Source organism: Pomacea canaliculata, linkage group LG2 (genome assembly GCF_003073045.1).
Source record: "Pomacea canaliculata isolate SZHN2017 linkage group LG2, ASM307304v1, whole genome shotgun sequence".
Lineage (NCBI taxonomy): Eukaryota > Metazoa > Mollusca > Gastropoda > Architaenioglossa > Ampullariidae > Pomacea > Pomacea canaliculata.
Genome location: NC_037591.1, coordinates 9,262,191 through 9,277,581, shown reverse-complemented (window position 1 = coordinate 9,277,581; position 15,391 = coordinate 9,262,191). Strand labels below are relative to the sequence as shown.

At 35.9% G+C, this 15,391-nt stretch overlaps 1 protein-coding gene across 2 annotated transcripts; it reads left to right on the top strand.

Moving 5' to 3' along the window:
- Positions 1 to 6,062: 6,062 nt before the first annotated feature.
- On the top strand, positions 6,063 to 14,808 carry LOC112554192 (uroporphyrinogen decarboxylase-like). Of its 2 annotated transcripts, none has more exons than XM_025221839.1 (10): positions 6,063 to 6,209; positions 7,462 to 7,567; positions 7,962 to 8,041; positions 8,578 to 8,676; positions 10,263 to 10,424; positions 11,298 to 11,462; positions 12,084 to 12,221; positions 13,283 to 13,383; positions 14,182 to 14,248; positions 14,363 to 14,808. In XM_025221839.1, the coding sequence occupies exons 1-10, from the start codon at positions 6,180 to 6,182 to the stop codon at positions 14,525 to 14,527; spliced, it is 1,113 nt and encodes a 370-aa protein (XP_025077624.1). In that variant the 5' UTR covers positions 6,063 to 6,179; the 3' UTR covers positions 14,528 to 14,808. The 2 variants fall into 2 exon arrangements, with proteins under 2 accessions (XP_025077624.1, XP_025077632.1); XM_025221847.1 differs by lacking the exon at positions 6,063 to 6,209 and adding an exon at positions 7,032 to 7,283.
- Positions 14,809 to 15,391: the final 583 nt, after the last annotated feature.

Sequence of the window (15,391 nt, the reverse complement as noted above, 5' to 3'; positions counted from 1 at the left end):
CTCAGTTAAGAAAAAGAAAAGTTTGGTGCTTGCAGGTTTGTGGGTAACATCAACTTTGCTGTGCAACAGATTATCCTGTCCATTGCTCTGTAACCATTGAGTAATACCTCAAAAAGCCTTGGGATAATTTGATTTTTTCTTTTTAAAAAGCCATGTCAAACTTTACTCTGTAAGTTCTGCTGACCAAGGATTGTCTGTGAAGATTTTATTACATGATTTTTTTTTGCATGTTTACTGTTGTGCAATTAACCTATTTCAAGAGATGATATTTATTTTTTCTCATGCTTGTTTTTCAGCAGGTTCCTTGGTGTGATAAACATTGCTGTTTAAGATAGCAAAGCTTTTTTTTAAATTGTACTTGTACATGGGAATCAAATGTGATTACCATTTATTTAAAGATAGCATAGTATTTTTAATTGTACTTGTATGTGGGGAATGGAATGTAGTGGAAACCTCCTCCAGTCATGCTTCCTGCCTCACCTCCTCTTCTCTCCCATCCTTGTCTGCCCCACATGTGGCAAACAAATTATCTCCCACATATACATTAGTCACCATCAGTGATTTTCCACCCTTTTCTTATCCCTCTTGCCAACAGAACGTTGCAACAATAAATAGATGATAGCAGATGCAACTGATTGGGCAGGATGACTGTTTAGTTACTGTTTAGTCAGTTGCTTAATGCATATATGTAACAAGTAGTGCCTGTGCAAGTATCAGTAAAAGTCAGGATTGTAAAGTTTATTATATATATACACACATATTATATCTTCTATATATTTATTGTCAGGAGCACAGCATCATCCTACTCTGAGTGGTACACTCAACACAGTGTTCATATAGAGACAATGTAAAAAGTTCTATGAAAAAAAGAGATTAAACCACAGGTAAAAAGTGACATACATTTTAGAATCGTCTTTATACAAGAAACTGTGAAATTGATTAGGTTTATGTAGTTTCCTCTGCATCAACTTATTGACTCTCTTGCTTAAAGATCTTTTCAAGTGAAATAAATACAATTATTGTTCTCAATCCAGAGAGAATTGCTGTAAACTTGTTAACTGTTTGGAATGCACACTTTATCTACCACTACCACCTTTCCCCCAAAATTATAGATAGATGAGAATGACATATTGTACATGTTGACTACACCTTGATACAGTTTCCGTAGCTCACATGGTGTTAAACATAAAAAACTAACCAAACCTTGACTGTATTATGGTATTTTTTAAAATATGCATTTCATTGTCCTATATGTTATGTAACATTTACAAAAGTAATGTGGTACATAAGTGCTACAGAACTTGAGGTAAGGTGTTGATTAAGCTTTCAGTATTTTGCAAGTTGTCTTTTTTTTTTCTACTCTATCTAAAAGTTGCAGTGGTTTCTTGGTCACAAATGTAGGCTGAAATTTTAAGCATTGTTTAAAAGCAAATGAATTTTTCTTCCTCTTCAACTTCTAAATTTCTAGTCTGTTCTGCATTTATTTTTGTTACTTTGTCGACTAGTTTATTATAAAGAGTTACAATATTCTAGAGATCTGTTAATAAAGATCTGGCATCTGTAACCAGCTGGTTAAAAAAAGAAAAATTTTAAATCTGTTTATTTCACAGTTTTTTTGCAAGTTCAGTAATGTAGAGTGAGGTTGATAGTATGATTGTTCATTCTTACATTATCAGTTATCTTTCTGCCTGAAGATTTCAGTGTATTTATTTTGAGTGGTGCCTAAGCAATAAATTCATGATAGTACTTGCTTTAATTACTTGGGTTTTTTCAATAATGTTTGGCTGCTATGTTACAAACTGCTAGGTTTTTTAAACCATAGAAAATGTGATAAGAAGTTTGAAGTATGCTAGATTTTATTATTTATAACCTCAAATGTTGTATTTCAAGTCATCCATTTACTCGAAATACTTTGAAGGACTTGATGTAGCCATTTAGAAGTAAGCACCATCTTTTATGAGCTCATTTAAGTTCCATATCCTCTTTTTTCTTAGTAAAAAAATAGAGCATAATGACCATAGTTCACAGATGTATCTAAATATAGTGCTTTCAATTTAGTGGGAGTGTTTATGTGTCAGTAGCAAGAAAACTGTTACTTTGTGGCAGTAAAGTATTAATTAAAATACTGATTTTATGCATGTTACATTAAATGATGTTGTATTCATGTAAGAATCAGTGGCGTAGGAACTGAGGTAACAAGGAGGGCAAAAGTCCTCCTCAAAAAGATACCTAGGAGGCAAGAATGTGAATATCGTTCACTGTCAACTTTGCCCCCCCAAACATCTTCCTGTGGCAATGAGAATAAAGAAATGAGTTTGATAATTTTGCATAAAAACTTTGTATTCCAAGAACTTAGTTTACACTTTTGTTAATGTCATAAAGGTTTAATTATTTTCCTCTGATTTATGTGAAACATTCCACTTGTATAAAGGACTGTTTGCGGTAAGGGAATCCAATATTTATTTTTCTCTAGAATATAGCTGCATGTGACATTCCAAGAATGTGTTTATATTTCTGCAATGATGCAATCTTCAGATGGCAGCAACATCATGGGTGGTTTAATACATTTGTTGTCAAGAGCAATGCCATTGCATTATAGACTTAAAAAAGCATATTCTTCATATTTACAGCGACTTACGCTGAACCTAAAGATGGAGAACATGCAAAAGGTCTTAAATGTGTAACTCTCAGTGTAAAACAGGATTTGGGATGAATTCTGGCTTTGTTGCAAAATTCTATTTTGGACCTTTTGTGCTACGCTTTCATATTTTGAGAGAGAAAACAATTACAATTTTTCAGTTATTTCTTCTGTCAAAGAGCTTTGGCAACATCATTTTGAGTACCATAGAGCTCGCTTTCTTCATTTAACATGAAGATTTATGTAATACCTTCTGTTGATAATTTGTAATATGATTCGGAGAAATAAGATGTAAGTTTTGTGGATTTTTAATTTTGAGAATATTGTTTCCTAGCTGGAGTTAACAAATCTGTTGAAAACAAAATGGTGGATCCATTTCAGCTTTACAAGTTTATATCTTTCTAAGAAACTTGTCATTCTAGGTTCAAACAGTCTCATGTGACATAAAAGTGGAATCTTACTATTCTGTTTTAAATTAGCATTTTAACCTTTCTGGCACAATTTAAAGTGTGATATCTGCTTATCTGACTTAAAAAAAAAAAATTCTTTGACTCTTTAAAGTACTGGATGACGTCTACATTCAGATGATCCCCAAAATGTCAAGCATATTTATTGATGCTGTCCCATTTTTTGTGAATACAAATTGCAGTATGCACATTCGAATAAGCTCTCTATATTTATAGTATCTTTTGTTTGTTTGAGTTAATGATAGCAGTTTTTATTTATAATGGTACCTGTGTAAATTTAATGTTTGATAAATTTATTGTATTAAGGAAACTCATTAGCTTTCCTCACTTTTTTTTCCTGTATTATGTATAGCTATATAGAGATATTGCATAATGAAGAAATAAGTCATACAAAGTGGACTTTTTTGTTGTTTTATTAGTAAAAGATAGCTATAGATAATGAGTGTTAATAGAGATGGACACAGAGTTCGTCTTTTAATAAGCTGATTTTCACATTAATTGCACATTGTATTACAATAGTTCAAACCTGACATATGCTAAGTGCCTACCATTAGATGCAGTACTAATGCTTTATTTTTTAACTAGGTTACTCCACCTGGGTTTGCCGCAGTTGATTTTTTTTTTTTTTTTTATCTTTTTCAAAAGTGGGCACATCACAACTTTTGGAAGAGTGCATACTATGTATGCTGCACACTAAGTGGTGAACTGCATGATCATTAAATAAATTGCCGTCTTCATCACTTACAGTGGACATGAAAGAAAAATGACGAATAACATAATATGTGGCTGCTATTTAATTATTTAGTAATTTTAGTAGCATAAAATCTCAGTAGCACTGTATAAAGATAAAGAAATTCAGTATTTGCTCTGTGTAACACTATGGTAGGATCTGTAACTAAATCCTTTGAAATGGTAAAAAGCTTCTTTTCTGATTGTTAATTTCTGACTTTTGAGAGGGTTTTTCAGTATTCAGTATGGTTTTTCTCTATCAATTTTATGGTTGTATTTGTTATGTTCAATTTTCCACTGAGCTGCACTTTTAAATAGAAAATAGTAAAGCTCGACTATACAGCCTGTGATGGTTTCAGTTTATATTTTACTCACACTGTGTGCAATTATTGCGACCCTTTGCTCCTAGAGGAGTAACAAGGACTAAACTGTGTGCAATAGTTAATAATTTAAGACTGATTTGCATAAAATAAAATAATCTTTTTTAAACTGTTTGTGTCTTTTTTTTACCTTAAAGACTCCACTAATGATGCATTTTCCCGATGGCCCTGTGAAAATGACTTGTTTTATAACTGTCCCCAGTAAGTAAGCTTGTAAACTATTATAAATGCCGCTAAATTACTCATGTCTGGGCATTTCTTCCAGAAAATTCCGAACCAGCAAGTGCAACAGGGACAGAAATATTTTTTTGGTTTAATTCTTACAAGGAAAATAGCAATACAAATGACTAGCGCTTATCTTCATTATCGTGATTTTTTTTAAGTGAATAAAAAGATAAAAACTCATTGGTTATGCATTGCTGTTCCCTTCCAGCACAAGGATCATACTACAGTACTTCTCATACATTTATTATGTTAACTGAAATCACTATATCCAGTACTGCAGTGCAGTGAACTCCTGAGGTTTGAGCTGTTTATAACCCTAAGGTAGAATGATAAAGCTAATACACTGTCGGACTATTATACAATTAAGATGACTCTATCCAAGAGGGCAATTATAAACACAACAACAAAACAATACAAAACATATGCATATCTGCTCCACCATACAATTATGTGGTTTAGGCTAATATTACGATCTACATTTATTCACACAGTAGCGTTCTGAAGTGGCACGTCCGAAACAAAGGACAGTCTCACTCTCAACCTGTATACAGGTACACAGAATCAGCAAACCTGATATATTTATGCAAATGAAATACTTTCAGAAGTGTCTGCCTGTTGAATAGTCTGAAAGGTACTCAGATTTGCATGAGCTTTCCTAGTAACTTGAGAGCACGTCCGTACAACACGATTCAAGAACATAAGAGTCTGTGGGTAAACAAGGACAGCACACTCTTTTATCTTTATGGGATCTATAAAATAACTAAAGAAATTTTGGGGAGACGGAGAATGCCTTCTGCTTCCCCAGAAGAAAGAGGCTCTGTTGAGCCTTCTTCGCGATAGTGTTAGGTATCCCTGGGAAGTCTGATTTGTTGGTTTTTTAGTAGAAAAGTGCTTTACCATTATGGGGGGAGTGGGGAGGAAACTGGAGACCAGCTCTGCGGGCAGGTGTCACAGAGAGTGCTCCAAGGCACGATCTAAACCCAGAGTTTCTCACTGCAGTGGTGACAAGCGAGTGTTTTAATCACTACACTACTGGGAGCCCCCAAAACAACGAAGTCTCCGATCAGTGTTACACCCGTCTAAGCCCTTTCTCCGGTCTGCATGCATACGGATAGCCGCGTGGTTAAAGCTCTGGCGTCCGAACTGTGAACGCTGGTTCGATTCCCGATTAGCGCAGCAACCTTCCCCCAGTCGACCCAGCTGTTGGGAATAGGTACCTGACTCCACAGAGGGTTGGGGAAGGTAAGGCAGCGAAGGAGAGGAGATGGGCACCGAGAAAAGCGAGATCTCTAACACGATCACCCCTCCCAATGACCTGAAAAGTTTAGTGGATGACCTCGCTGAGTGGATCGATCTCTAAGTACCTCTACCTACTTGTGGAAGATATTTATAGGACTTGTGAGAGAATTCCGACGGAAATTAAAGACAATTTCTTACAATGCATCCCATCTCTATACAATTCATATGATAAAGAGTGCGATCTTTCTTGGTCGTGATGCATTACATTATTATTATAACTGCAATTCCTATATAAAAATCACGGAAATATATATGTTAATCAAATATCTAAAGATAGAATATGATAAAAAGTTCCCTCTTGACGCTCCAAATCGACCTTCTACCTGAGTTTATGGGGTGTGTGGTCTATGCACGGTGTGATGTGCTCTCTATGTCAGGAGGTAAAAACATTCATTACGTAAGGGCGACTATTTTGTTTCATAAACTTAGTCGTCTGTCAAGATGTCAGGACCAGTCACAGTGTATTCTAAGGTAGACACATTTGTTTACAATTGTATAATAATCTGTAAATATTTATTTGTGCTAGATAAGATATCCGAGCTGTATAAACAACTTTTTTTCTTGTCGTTTGGACTTCAGAAGCTTGAGAATAGGTGAAGCTGCACCAAGCATCGTCCCGAATTGCACTGCACAGTCACATTCTCACAATGGTTTCTTTGATAGTCGTTGTTTGCATATGGTAGTTAAGTAGAAAAAGGTTATCGTAGATATTGAAATATAGAACATATTGATAATTGAGTTTTGGGTGATAGTAGTCATGATGTATGACATATGATATAAACAGTTTCAGAATTTATAAATTAGTGCTTTGTCATGGCAGCTGAGGTAAGACGCACTGTGTGCCTTTGAATTCACACGTAATGAAGAAGTTTATAAAGTACCACTCGTGTTATCAGCATTAGTCATATTTGAGGTATCGTAACATTTGAGGTATCGTAATTGTTCCCCATCACATGAGGGATGTTTTCATGTCAGGAATGCAGCATATGTGGAAGGACAGAGCCCAGGATTTACATAGCACCTTTCCAAACATTTTTGCTCAGAGCTCTTTTTATAAATCATATATAGACCAGATCATAAACAACCATGCATCCACATTAGCATATAACAGACATGCTCACTCCTACTAAAGACGCTACTCATACACAAAGTAAATACAGACATACATCATGCACGCTCAGGGTCACAGTGAAGTCATTCTGAAAAGATGTGTCTTAAGTTTGTACTTAAAGATAAGAGAATTAGAGTGACGAGGGCTGATGGATAATCTGTTCCAAGTTGATGGGGCTTGGTAGGAAAAAGACCTCTACCCATACGTCTTTGTTTTACTCAGTGGGACTCGCAGGAACTTTGGTGTCAGAAGATGAGCGAAGAGGTCGAGTGGGTGTATAGATGGGAGTGAGTTTGGAGAGGTACTGAGGAACGCTGCTAGAAACAGTAAAGTCATAGTGGAAAGTTAGTAGTCATAGGGTCCGTGTTTGGCATCCAGGGAAGAGAGCAAACGATAGGTGATTAATGTTCGTATCTAGATGGTCTACAAATGAGGTGAGCAGCATTATTCTGGATCCTTACAGAAACTGATTATCTTACAGATATATTCTTCTTGCCCATCATTACCAAAACATCTTTCTCTCAAGGAAATTTCCTCTCTGCTTTTTCTAAAGCAGTAATACTGTGTTGATGATCTCTGTGGTTATATAAACAGTTGAATCTATCTTAACAGCCATTTCCACCACTTAAACATGACCTTCTGCTTCGAGCTGCACGGGGTGAAAAGACAGAGCGGGTTCCAGTATGGGTTATGAGACAAGCTGGCAGATACCTTCCAGGTACCATTAACCATTTTGTCTTGAGACATTTTTATGTGTAGTTGTCGTAGTAATTTCTTCAGGCGATCATTGTCAAATAATTAATTCACTCAATTGTTTAGGGAAGAAATCTGAAGCATGAATCCAAATGCATCTCTTTAAATTAACATTAGGGTAGAGGACTTAGGGCTAAAATTTTATTAAATCTATATTCTGTTAGTAACAGTGAGCATTGCAGTTAGCCTTTGTGCTATTTTTATAATGGAAATTTTTTTGCTCTATTAGTAAGTTTAATGATAATGTAGATATATGGTCTCAAGACTTCTAAGCGTTTATGAAACTTTGTGCTCTGATTGCAAGTTTTTGCATGCACCTTTGATTGCCTTCACTGAGTGTGCTGATGTCTATCTTTCAGAGTACAGGGTAGCTAAAGGGAATAAAAAATTTTTTGAAACATGCAGAGATCCAGAGCTGGTTAGTGAACTTACAATACAAGTGAGTCACTGATTTGCAGCAGTAAATATTTTTCAGAATTAATTTTTCAAAACTATATGCTTTGTTTGATCTCTATTCTGAGTTTTTAAATTGTGTGTTATTGAGGATGCCATGGTGAAAAGTGATTATTAAATGCAACCATATTGGCAGTGTTCTTTGTGGTACAGTTAGATTTTTTGTTTCACCATCTTAATGAATACTTATTACTATGCTTGATCTTTTGTAGTAATTTTTCACCATTATGCATTAATGTAATTCAGTTCTACATGTGATTTAAACTTCTACAGTAATTTATTAAATGTATTCTTTTACACTTAATTTCTTAAACTTTTATTACCTGTGTATTCTTTAACATCTGGCTCGGTGGCCGCATGTGTTTTGTATCATAGCATGTTACTTTTAGCCTGCATTTTTAATATCATTTCTTTATTATCATTGGTCAGCACAGACAGTGTGACCTATTTTGGTTGTGATGCTGTGCAATAAAAGTGCTCTGTTATCATTATTTATAAAATAACTCTTTCTCCTGGTTTCAGCCTATCAATCGTTTTCCACTGGATGCTGCCATCATCTTCTCTGACATTTTAGTGATTCCTATTGCACTGGGTATGAAAGTTGCAAATGATCCAGGAGAGGTGGGTGATATGTTCATGGTAGAAATACTGACAGACAAATTCACAGCTGGGTTAAAAGGGAAAAGTGAAACAGACAATAGAATTTTTCACACCCAGGCAGCAGAGAACCAGAATAGTCTGACTGTGATAATGATGATAATAGAGATAACTTGTTTATCATCCTTCCTCCCACACAATTGTAACCGAGTGGTGGGGGTTGTTTGTCTTATGGTAACGTGAGAGCAACTTTCTCCAATACACTCGAACAGATGCAGGAACTAGTCAGCAAGTGCTCGGCCCTTTTAATGCATGGGCTTGAATAATGGCTACAGCTGCATCAGTCATCAGGAGCAGTAACGTCAGGGGTGACACTTTTCAATTTCTCTGGCGCATGTCGGTTCTCTCTTGTCTTTCATCACAGTGTCTTTTTCTCCACTTCAAACCCACATCATTTATACCATGCTAGTCGAACGTTCCAGAAACTATCTCCTCTCATTCTAGTTATGTGGGTCCACCCTTTCTCTGATCTGCAGCAGTGATGTTGCTGGCCTTGGTAGGTGTGTGCCCACGTGTGATGACAGCCCCGTCTCATATCACACTGCAGATCCAGATCCCTCAAGTTGTTCGACCTATAACCTTCTATAAAATAACACTATGCAGATCTGTCCTGTGAAAATAAAATAACTTAGTACAAATACCTGCCGGCCACCCCCCCCCCCCAAAACCCCAAACACACATACCAAGAGTGAAGGTGCTTGATCATGGTACACTGAAGATGATAAAATTTGCCAAGTATTCTCAAACTCGATGCAGTGAATGAAGGTATTTGCAAACTATGAAGGCACTGAACAGTTCACCCTCTATCTATGACTACAACAAGTAACACCACATATATGTTCCAACCCCCATTAATCAGACAGGTCTAGCTTGTCTGTAGAGCAGGTTATAAATCTAGATTTTTTTTATGTCAGCGGAAGAACAAAAATGTCAAAGGTCATTGGCATGTTTGGTCAAAACAGTATACTTTTAGATAAATTTGGTAGATCATCAACTCTGCACATTAACCAATAAAGTCGTTGATCAGCAGCTTTTTTAACAATAAAACAGCTGTACGATTACTATAAAAGGAAAAAGTTTTAAAGATGGATAGCATGCAAACAATCAAACTATATGTCTATGAAAACTAACACTAAGCACAGCAATATATAAATGCATGATTTATATAGCACATACGCTTGTAAAGAGCATGCTCTTAGTGCTTGAGACAAGAAGCAGACATGGACAACATACAAAGGACAGAAGGATAAACAATGGTACTGATGACTAATAAAAGACAAATACAGAAAATGTAATGAGGAATCAGGTAGCAAGAACTGAGGGTATCGTGATTTCCTAAAAGGAAGTAGTAAATAGACAAAACAAAAGTGGAAGGGGTGGGTGTTGAAGATGGACTATCATTGCATAGACTGTTAGAAGTAATGCCCAAGGAAGAGGTTTTTTTTCATCTAGTGCCAACATCCAGGGACAAATTTTTGTATCAGAAAATAATGACTCAAATTTGATTGCCCTTTTTTACCCCACAACTGATTAAGAACTTTTTTCTGCAGGGTCCAGTGTTTGCTGAGCCAATACAGAAAGCAGAAGATGTAGACAAACTGAATCCTGACTTTGACATCCTTGCAGAGCTTGGTTATGTGTATGAAGCAATCACACTCACCAGGCACAAGCTGGATGGCAGGGTCCCTCTTTTTGGCTTCAGTGGAGCTCCAGTATGTGGTTTAGATTTTCTTGCAAAGCACGTTCTCTTTTTTATGGTGTTTGTATGAGACAGGGAAAAATTCTCGAAATGTTAGTTCATTCAAAAGCGATAAAAACTGGCGTGAAACGCAAATTATTGTTTTATACTGAAGGGATGCAGAGAAAAGAAAATGTATCTTTAAAAGTAAATTTTGTGCCTGTTCCACGCAACAGAAAACAAGAGAGAATTCTGGTTTTCAACTGTGTTGGTGTCATTTAGTGAAAGATGTCATAGACTGATGATCAGTGTGCACAATTTTGCTGCAAAGTGTAGGTGGTTCAAATTTTTCCTTACCCTGCAGTTAAAAAAAACTCCTGCTGGTAATGAGTACTTGATTTACTGTGGAGAGGGAGGTAAAGGCAACAGAAGGCAACCCTAGGTATCATAAACCTATTACATTCATTCCATGCTAGAATCAGTAGGCTAGGCGCTTCTTTAGATTTACTTGATTTTTTTTAAAAACAAGGTAGGTTGCAGCTTTCTAAAGGGAGCCAGGCTTTAAACAAAGCCATTGTGAAACTAGGTTGTGTAGTATTCTTTTCTGTGACCTTGTTAATATATTTAAGCGGTGTGCAGCAGAAATGTGATGGCTATTATGCTCTTGTTATTGTTAACAACTTGAGATCATGTATCACTTTAGCTTAGGTGCAGAAAGCCATAAAAGACAGATTCAGAAAAAGGTGTAAGTAAATTGTTTAAAAAACAAAGTAGGTTTTTTTTCCAGCATCAGTCTGATTAACTAGTAATTTTTTTTAATGTTGCCATTCTCTGTTTATCTTACATCTGTAATGGCAACAGATTGTATTATATGATAATCATATACCTTTTGATGTCTGTTTTTCAGTTTACACTCCTCCGTTTCATGATTGAAAATGTTAGTGCTGGTCCAAATGTTGGCCGTGCTCGGAGATTCCTTGTAGAGTGTCCAGAGTCATCCATCCGTCTTTTGAACATCTTAAAAGATGCCATTGTGCGCCACCTCGTAGAACAGATTATCGCTGGCGCACAGGTATGTTAAATCAAGGATATTAAAGGGCAAATAACTGTCTAAAAATGCTTCCTCTTAGTCCTGTTCATAAGATTATACTTTATTAATCCCTAGAGGGCAATTGGGTCAGGCAGTCGTGTGTTTTAAAGCACATGATCATTCAGTGGGAGTGATGCATTTGGTAGCACAAGATTCTGGGTGGATCCAAACCAATTTATGTAGCTCTTGTAGATAAACATATAGAAACATGAACGAGAAGGACAGCAGCTCTCAATATGTGATTGTAAGCTGAAGAACATTAGGCAAGTTAACTACGGCATGCACAAAAAAGGAAGATAGAAGTCATACATCACAGGAAATTTGCTGGATTACATGACATGAATCAGCAGCCTACAGTGAATGTAATTTTCTAGTTAAATTCCCTGGACAACTTATGAGGTGTGACTTTCTCTTGCATTCCTGGATGATACCTTTCAGACTTCAAGCTTTTCTTTAGTGATGAGGAAGAGGGGGCGCTGTTTTTTTCCAACGTAACTATAATGTGTTCCTTTCTTAATTGTCAACAACCTCATTTTCATGTTATTTTCTTTGAATCTCAGAATAATTTCTGTCACATTTTAAAACATTGGTTTGTCAAAACAGATTGTTCAAGTGTTTGACTCATATGCAGGCGAACTGGGACCAGGACTGTTTTTCCGTTATGAACTACCAATGTTAAAGGCTATAGCATATGAAGTCAGAGAAAAACTAGCAGAAAGAAAGACTGATGCTGTACCCATGGTAAGTTTTACATTGTAGAACTGCTATAATGTTGTTCTACTGTCTTTCAACCATTGAGATTACAGTATTATGAGAATTTCATAACAGGTCAGTGGACAATTGCAACAACCTTTGACAGATGCCTGGCGAAGCCTCGAATGCAGAGCCCATCGCTCATCATTTTCAGTTGAAAATTTCTTTTATATTTAACTTATGCAAACTATGAAAACATAAAACCATAAAAGATAAAAACTTGTGTAAATAAAAAATGCTTGTTTGTATAAGATGTAAAGATAGTTACTTAAATATTAAAGTTTGCGACATTTTGGGGTGACTTTGGAGCAGTTGAGTGCGCTGTTGCCCAGTTTCTTTTCCCAAAACAATACAAATTTATATGCTCCTTCATTTTCTTAAAATCTAAATCTAGCAATAGATGATCAATGAGAAATTCAGTACCATTTATTTATCCTTGACTGGTACCAGTCATTGAGGGGGAGATCATGGATAGAGCTGACAAGGCCCATGATTTCCATATATCACACACACACAGAGAATAGTACATAGATTTTTAGCATATTCTAACTGAGTTTACAAACAGAACTGAACAAGGTAGATGATTTGTAAGAAATACCAATACTGCAGATGCAAGTTATTTTAATGACTTATCTATTATATATTCAAATGAAATAAAATTAATGCTACAGGCTCATTTTCAAAAGTACAACAACATAATATCTGTTTTCCTTGTCTGAAAAGCCTGCTTGGCATAGGGAAGAGAAAGGTGAACAGAGCTACTATATTTCCAACACCCTGTTAATCATTTTATGTAGATCTTTATTTTTTAACAGAAGCAGGAAAACAAGAAAAAAGATAAGAGTCATAATCTATTTTCCCTAATCTTTCATATGAAACCTTTGCTTATCATATAAGCACTGTGATGGGAATAGGATCAGGCAGAAAGACATAGTTCATGGATTAAAAGTATCAATGGAATGGTGACATGATGAGTATACTATGCATTTATCTTTATATTTGATGTCAGAGACATGTTTTATTGTAAATAAGGAAATTACTTTTTGCAGGTAATATTTGCAAAAGACGCTCACTTTGCAATTGAGGAGCTATCCAAAAGTGGTTATGAGGTTGTTGGGCTTGACTGGACAATCCAACCTCTCCATGCTAGGTGAGTTATCATGACGGTGACATGAAGTATAGGCTTGCATTGCTGGACATCATCAGCATTAAAAAAGAGGACTGTTTAAGATCCATTCAACAATCAGCACCGAAATAAAATGTAGAAGTTTCACTCCTGCTAGCATTATCGCCACCAATGCCTTCCAGATCATGATCTGATTCTGCAGACAGCTTCCTTTGGAATTAACGTCAATCTTCTTTACTGCAGACCCACAAGACCTTACTTGCAGCCAGTAGTTGCATCTCCTCATTAGCATCGTAGTATATGACAGATGTTGATGAGCAACTTTACAAGAAAGAGAGTTTGGCAATGTAAATTATAATATTCTGCAGCAGCTATAATGGACTGTGGTGCGAATTGTAAAATTGGTAGGCCATAAAGACTTCTTATCAAAACAAACACTGAGCTTTCATTATCCAAGCAAATAGACATCAAAGTCAGTAGATTAGTGGTATTGAGAAAGTGTTGTATTAGGATAAGAAATTAAAATAGAAGCTTTGTTTCATTCTCTGTAATAAAACTACTGTCAGTGGTCCAAAGGAGGTGTTTGCCTGGAAACTAATTTGTTGTAAGCAAAATTTGCTTTTATTACCAAGTTGGAACATGTCTTGGCTATGCAAAGCATGGAAAGATTGTTAGAAGCTCTGATGCAGCTAGATTCTTCAGCTGATGCAAGTGGGGAAAACTACTATAGAAATCAACATATTGTTATTATTGTTATAATCTTGCATTTGAGAGCATATCTTTACTTGTATGTGTTCATATGCTGATGCATGCTTGTTGCAGGCGTGTGGCAGGTTCAAAGGTGACTTTACAGGGAAATATGGATCCTGTAATGATGTTTGCATCTAAGGTAAAAAGCAAAAAGCATGGCTCTTACAGATTTTGTTCATACAAAACATTTAATAAAAATAGACTATGAGAAAAATCTTCCTGCTTCAATTTCTAATCCTTTTTCTCTTTGTAGGATGAAATCCGTAAAGGTGTGAAGGAGATGTTGGAGAAATTTGGGACCCAGCGTTATATTGCAAACCTTGGACATGGTATCTTAAAGGATACAAATCCAGACCACCTTGCTGAATTCATCAATGCAGTTCACACTTACTCAGAAGACATGAATGCTGTATCTTAGAACACATCTTTATCTAATGGGAGTTGCTAGGCAGGTTCTGTCTTCATAATTTTTTTCCTAGGAAGACACAGTTACTTCATTATGCACCTCTAGTCTGCAAGTATTATCAAAACAATTTTGCTGTCATTACAAGTGAAATGGAAAGTCTCTTGTACTGTTTGCTATTTGGTAAACTTTATTTTTACACCTTTATGGAAATTCATGGAATGAAAATATATTTTGAGAGCACCTTTTGCAACTAAAAGACGATGGCAATAAAAAAAGTGTAGCATTTATCGTGAGCAAAGACTTAGCTCAAAGTACACAAAAGGTTTGAAAAGAAAGGGTTCAATAGAACAGAATGGATGGAAGTTCGCTTCTTGCATGATCTATTGATTAGCATTAAATAAATCTTAATTGGCAAATGAACACGGCTGACAATGTCATTTAATTCCTTTAAAACTACAACATATTTCTCAAAATGTTCATGTTACTATGTGATTCTTCATGAAATTTAACATGCAAAAGTCCCCTGCTGAGTTACTCAAGATTCTTAATAATAATATAATCAGATCCACTTTTTCTATGGCTGACTAAACACTGTGGCTAAACCATTGGTTAGTTGCTGCTCCTGAAGCCCTTATAGCACCTATCAGTCCATTCCTCTTTGTTGTTCCAGGGAAGAGGATAAGAAGTTCACAAGCAGAATTTTCCACTCAAATTCTCTTACTCTTTGGGGGAGCTATCTAGTCTAATACCTTGTCCTGTGTTTTTTTTTTTTTATATCTATTCTAAGCCCACGCTTTGATCTTCAAATCCACAAAAGACCTTGCTTTTTCCAAAAAGTGTGTGCTCATTCTTCATGTCAAATGTCTTCCTTAGTCT